Below are 6910 nucleotides of genomic sequence, written 5' to 3' on the forward strand. Positions count from 1 at the left end.
TGTGCTAATTTGGGATATTGTGCAATGTTTGTGTTAATGCAAAAAGTAAAAACGCACAACTGTTGAAATTTTTCGCGTACTTCTCAATGGCGCGCCGAGGCAATGTTATACCGCTTGCACTTTGACCTCAATATGGCGGCGGGACGTTCCGATCTCACTTATGATTAAATATAAACTGCAGGGATATGCTTTTATTCAAGTCAAAATTTCTAGTGTGACTACATCAATCTATTGTGAAGTATCATGACTTCATACGTGTATGCAGGTAGTTCGCATTAAATTAGATTTTGGCTGCACTTATTCATGTTTGCCTCACTTTCACATTCACACATGTATTTGTGGTTATGTGTTAAACACTAACATTTTTGTTTGTTATTCCCAATTGCAATGTTGCTGCATGCGATTTCAGAACGGCTCTCGATTTCTTGCAGAAAACGTTTTGCATTCATGAATGCTTTCGTCAGTTTGTATATTTATGTTTTATGTTACAGTGCTGGCTGAAGATGCGATCAAGGCTGCCTTAAATGACTACAAAGTAAAGAAAGAAAACAAAAATAAAGTGCAGTGACGCTATAGTCGCTTTGAATCGGTACGCAGCTATGAGTATGCTTGCTTATCAGTGAATTTATTTACGGAATATGTAGCAGTTGTGTGAACTGTACAAAAGCTGCTGCTTGGTTATAGTACTGGTGGTATCTAAACTTTCTTCTAGTATATGTTGTCAGGTTTCAGGGATACGCTTATAAATTGCTTGTCGACTTTATTAGATAGTTTCAAACCTAACGTATTTTTGAGTAGTTTTACCAAAAACTGCAGCCCAGATGGAAATCTTGTTCAAGCCATATGTTATAATATGTTATCAGTCTATGCAAGTCTAATAAAATTGCTGTATCGTAATGTTAGACATTCTCGTCCACCACACTTGTTATTTGAAATTAGATTTGAACGATGGAGTTGTGAGATCTCATTATTTTGCTTAGAAAAGATAGGTGTAATTGTCACAAGTTTGTGTTGGAATTTGTATGAAAGTGAATTGTGTAATTCTAAATGAAAACCTACTTTTTACACCCATTTTTCAGGTTTACACAAAGGTGTCATCGTAATAGCACTTCAGCTGGTTGGCATGAGAATATTATCACTCATTTTAAATCTCGTTTTTTTAATATTTAGTGAGCATTGATAACTTCAGAGCTAGAGAGTTTTTGCCAGCACTTTACAGTATATACATTGCCTGCCCACAGGTTTACTAGTATCAATATATAAGTGAGCATAATTGAATAAGTGACGGTTAAGTGAATATTGAGTGTGTAGTGAAGTAGGTGGTTGATGATTTTCTAGCGTGCTTCTGGGACAATTGGTATTTGGCAACTTGCAGGTCTCAAAGCATAGTAAATATATATTTTTTGGTAGTTCATATAATTGTACATAATGTTGCTGTTGCAGTGTCATCACGCATGTGGCAGTTTAATAAATTTTGAGTACTTGCAACCAAACTAGCTCACCTTTCTTGCATAATTAATTCAACTCCATGACAAAAGAAAAACATCAGCGTTACTATATTTTTTTTATAATGACCGTAAATATATTTAATTACAAGCCCTATAGCAAATTTAACACTGAGGATAATGTCATCCAAACCATACGTGACATTTCCCTTAAATTATAACATACTTTCCAGGACCTAGTGTGAGAAAATAGGCAACCAGAAAGTGTCAACATGGGGGAGGGGGGGCAAACACGAGTATTGTCAAGATGTGAGAGCAAAAAAACGTGAACACCAAAATAACTTGCCTGCTTGCATATAAATATTATTAAACCGTATGCACGTAGGATGAATGAGTGCATATGCACATGAGAGTACTATACGGTGAAGGATATTACGCATCTAACGACATGAATCACTGACGTATAACATGTCCAGGACAATCAACACTTTGTAGAGCCACTGAACAACATTAAATGTGGTTATTACCATTTGTGCATGTACTTAACTCCCAAAAACGAAATAATTGCAAGCAGGACAAATAAATCGCTAATATTTTACAATACTAACCTAATACTGTCTTGCAAAACATTAGCTCTCTTTAGCTGCACACATTGCTTGTATTATTTTTGCTCTAACAACTGACAAATTCCATCAATGAGAAACGGTCCTTGAAGTTCAATAGGTGAAAGTGTGTGTAATCGACACCGGGTTATTTTAAGATAAAAACTTTGTAGCAAAACATTGCCTTTGTGTGGTTTAATCATGTGAGAAAGTGAGTACCTCTTTAATCAGGAACTGAAACTGCTGATTAAATTACTAGGTGGCAGCAGGATCATGCAATTCCTCTTTTCTGCATTTCCTGTAAAATAAAAATCAAGTTGTGTAACCTGACAAAAAAGAAACCATGCGATAATGAAAAACACATCATACTGAATGATTGACTTCGAGTACTTGGCAGCAACAGAGAGGATACTCACGATCAGCTGTCGATCATAATACGATGTTTGCTTTACACACTTACCTCTTTCATAGCAGAGCCCATCTGAGCTGGGGATGAGGTGACGACGACACCAGCATCCTGTAGTGCCTGAATCTTCTCCTTAGCACCACCCTTGCCACCAGCAATGATCGCTCCAGCATGACCCATCCTCCTGCCAGGGGGCGCTGTCACACCAGCAATGAACGACACGACAGGCTTTGCATTTTCACCCTAGACGAAAGAGATATAGCCTAAATTATACACATACTTCAACACAAGCGGCAACTTTAGAACGGTTTAAAATCAAACAATCATACGTGCAGATAAGACATCTTGATTTATAAAATTATCTATGTTACCGTTTAGTGACACCGTTGATGTAGACATTACTACATTCACTACACAGATTCTCAATAAATAATCCAAGACTCACAGTATTGTGTTTCTTTAGAAAATCTGCTGCTCTTTCCTCGGCCGCACCTCCCACAGGCACTTGAAGCATATCAACAGTAAACATACGCCGCCGCCATCGCGCGTACACTGACACATATATATTAAGTACACTTAATATAATATAGTACATATATATTATATACTTATATATTATATTACACTTAATATATATGTGTCAGTGTACGCGCGATGGCGGCGGCGTATGTTTACTGTTGATATGCTTCAAGTGCCTGTGGCACCGCCTATCTCACCGATCATTACAATACCTGAGGCAGCACATAGAAACGGTAGCTTTCAGTTTATTAATTATCACATAACATCCACAGAAAAAATGTGAAACAATTTTAAAAGCGGTGGTAGAGATGATAACATTAACTTTAGAATATTAGATTGATGAAAGTCAGATTGGGTATCAGCAGTGGGTGATGCATGCATTATCACACACGGTCATGAGCTCACACACACACCTTTCCCATCTACAGTACTTGCCTTCTGTCTCCGGATCGTTCATAAACACCTCCAGGCAGTCCACAAAGTTGGTGCCGTTGAAAGGGTCGCCGCCGATGCCGACGCACAAGGTTTGTCCGAGGTCGCACTGCGTCGTCTGATGCACAGCCTCGTAGGTGAGCGTGCCGGATCGCGACACGATGCCGATCCTACCGGGCCGGTGAATGTGTCCAGGCATGATGCCGATCTTACACTGTCCGGGCTGAAACACCAGGTAAAGGAATTGACGTCCAAGTTCCCTGCGTAAATGTGCAAGCGACAACTGTGCTGAAACAGTGTTAACGTATGACTGCAAAAGCTGTAATGGGATATATATATATTTGTTACTAAATGATTTTCAGTAGAACAAATAAGCGTGCGAATAATGAGCGTATAGCACAGTTTCGACGAGGAACGCAAAAACTGAAAAATGTGATTGCTGATAACACGTTTTTAGACGTCGACCTGATACTCATGCTAAAATGTGCATGCTGTATTTCATCCACTCAAACCACTCATACAACTAACTGAGCGGCGACACTCATAAGTTGTGCACAATTGACAAACAAATTAAAAATGATAGAATGAGCAGTTGTACTTTCCTGAATTGGGTTGCTAATTTTTAAAGTTGTTAAATCCAAATTATGCAACTAACAACCACGCATGAAACAGTATTATGGAAAACGACTAGGCCTACGTACTGAAAATGATCAATAAATTAGACAATCAATTCAATTGATATGTTTCAAATACTGATATTGGCTACGACAATATACTCTGACACCTACCAGCTAGCCTAGGTTCAGGTGATTTAACGACACGCATGTTTCAAACATAAAATGATTGTAGTAGACATTATAATAACATCACTGACACTGGCATGCAGATACTATAGTAGCGGAGCACCCATACATATAGGATGAGGGAATTTTTTTGCTGGACTTCTTGCTAAAGTACCCCCCCCCCCATCCCATAGTGCACTGCAGTTTTTTCCATTTTTCTATTGTTTCAATCGTTCCAATTATTTCACTTGTTGCGAAAGTTATATATATATGCGTGTGTGCACGCAGGCGTATGTGCGTGTGTGCGTGCATGCGTGCGTGCGTGCGTGCGTGCTGTTGCCGCACATGTGTGTACGAGGTGTGCGGCATATGTATTATAGTATAAATATTTATATATTATATATAATTAGGTGTGTAGTGTGGTATAATAAACCCCAATCAATTGTGTATTAATAATTGACACTGGCATTTAAGTGTAACGTAGACCTTACGTAGTAACACTCTCTTATTGTCGTGTAACAATTGTACGCATCTTAAATTTATTGCGAGTCCGCTGCTATAGGCTTGCCATATATATAAATATTATTATAATTACCTATAATGCTAATAATATATTGTAGCAGTAAACATCATGAATTGCAGGTTTAAAATATACCAGTGATGTACGTACATTGGTGATCTATAATGTGAAACTGCGGGCAAAATGCATTATTAACATATTTTGTAACAATTTAATGTCACCCTGAGTGGATTAAATTGTAAAATTTCCGCACATATGTATATGGAGTTATGCTAGACATTTAAGTAAGCTTATAATATGACAAATACGGACAGTTATAATGGCAGATGGACGATTAACATACTTATATTAACAGTTTAATGGTACATCTGTGCATTTAAATGCGAAAATGTCCGAACATGTATGCTGATGTATGATGTTAGGGTCACAATTTAAAGTACTGTTGGCAAATATGAGACAGCTAGTTATACATAATTACAGGAGTCTATCAATATTGATAGACTCCTGATCGATAATGGCATGATTAATACCATTTACAGGTAATTTTTTCCAAATTCTGAATTATTTTAGTATCTAGAGTTTAGATTGGCAATGGTAACAATCTATGGTGAGCTGTGGTACAAACTAACGATATGGAGTGTAGTTTAGTAGTGCAATTAGAAGTACTGTCGGTTTTGTTACGTGTGCTGGTGTTTCCAAGATTTTAGCACTCCATACTGCTGTGGGTATATAATGGCTGTACAGATTCATATCTACATATGCTAGTAGGGCCACGCTGGTGCCCAGGAAAAGAAGATAGCTCACAAGGTAATTTACTGTACACCGTGTCAAGTAACGGAATTGTACTGTAACTGAATCACGGTTCTATTTTCTACAACCTCCTGAACTGTATAAGGCTGAGGATGGAAGTTGTCTGAAGCTGGACTGTTTGGTGTTATGATTAATACTGATACCAATTAGAGGTGTGATATATCAGCGCTCTAAGATTGGACATGTGCCGTATTCAAATTCAATTTCAACGACAGATGTACATAGTGAAAGTATAATGCAGATTTGAAGTGGCTTATTTTTTATATTAGTATACTCTGATAGTATATACCAATTTTGTAAATAATAGTTTATTTGTTATCATACTTATATATATTTTAGATACTGTTAGTCAAAACATCAGCTTTAGCCTACATTCCTCTTTTGAATTTACAAATTGCACCTTTTATGGATCCAGAATGGTTGCTTGTCAACATAGCCTGAAAATGCAGGAAATTGCCCATTTCCGAGGCTCTACATTTTCAAATTTTCCCCAGACCCACCCCCCCCGCATCGGCTACAATATTTCTGCAGTGGCACTTTTGGAGGCACTATGGGCCCTGCATTAAACCTGGCACATGAAAAACCCGTCAGCAATCAATACTACATTAATAGATAGCTCGCTGCCAATACTCCCACCGTTCCCCCCATTAAGGCAAGACACACTGCAGCCGGACAGCGACGACCGTAACGACAACGACAAGCTCGCGGCGACTGGCGCAGCCACACCTGCAGCGACAAGTAGCATTTATAATATAACGTAAACAATAATCACGTCTGATGGCGCCGCAGCTTGCATGTTTTGCCGTTGAGTGGGTTCGCCGGCTCCACTGTTTATGACAGCGGTGCGAGTTTAGCCGCATCGGGACCAGTCTATTCCTGCTAGCATTTGGTTATAATTTTATGACGTATTGGCAATGTCACGTCGCCGATGGAAACGGCTGGATTGGCGATTTGTAAAGTCGGGCAGCCATTCAAGACGGAGATTGACGCTGAGGAATGCGTACTGCCTTGTCGCGGCGGGAAAGTCACTGGGAAATAGCAACAGTTTTCTAAATTTTTTGTCGTCGGCAGCGTTGTCGCCCGCGGCGGTTCGTCTGTCGGTCAGTGTGCAAATGGCTCATTAGCGACAATTACGTTTCTAATATTTTCTGAAAAGTCGTTTCGTCGTTACGCGTCGGTCCAGCTGTTCGCTGCAGTGTGGTTGGCCTTATTAGTCTGTGAGTTCGCGTCTCATCGTCACTCAGGTGGACGGCACAGTTGCCCGACTTCGGCGTGGCGGACACCCCCCTCTCTCCACGACGGATGCTAACGTTATGCGTCTTTGTCATGGCAGCAGGAGGCACGTACGAGATGTCTCCACGCGGGAGCTGGTCAGCGGGTACGAGTCACAGGAC

At 39.6% G+C, this 6910-nt stretch overlaps 1 protein-coding gene across 1 annotated transcript in view; it reads right to left on the reverse strand.

Moving 5' to 3' along the window:
* Positions 1–1437: 1437 nt before the first annotated feature.
* LOC106811165 (succinyl-CoA ligase subunit alpha, mitochondrial-like) overlaps positions 1438–6910 on the reverse strand; it is a 12572-nt gene continuing 7099 nt past the window's right edge. The window contains exons 4-8 of the mRNA XM_014814709.1: positions 3408–3627; positions 3158–3184; positions 2899–2945; positions 2508–2696; positions 1438–2345 (exon numbers count right to left, since the gene is read on the reverse strand). Coding sequence (XP_014670195.1) covers positions 2319–2345; positions 2508–2696; positions 2899–2945; positions 3158–3184; positions 3408–3627 — 510 coding nt within the window. The 3' untranslated portion in view covers positions 1438–2318. The remainder of the gene's footprint in view (positions 2346–2507; positions 2697–2898; positions 2946–3157; positions 3185–3407; positions 3628–6910) is intronic.

This window comes from Priapulus caudatus, unplaced genomic scaffold (assembly GCF_000485595.1).
Source record: "Priapulus caudatus unplaced genomic scaffold, Priapulus_caudatus-5.0.1 Scaffold511, whole genome shotgun sequence".
NCBI classification, from domain to species: Eukaryota; Metazoa; Priapulida; class Priapulimorpha; order Priapulimorphida; family Priapulidae; genus Priapulus; species Priapulus caudatus.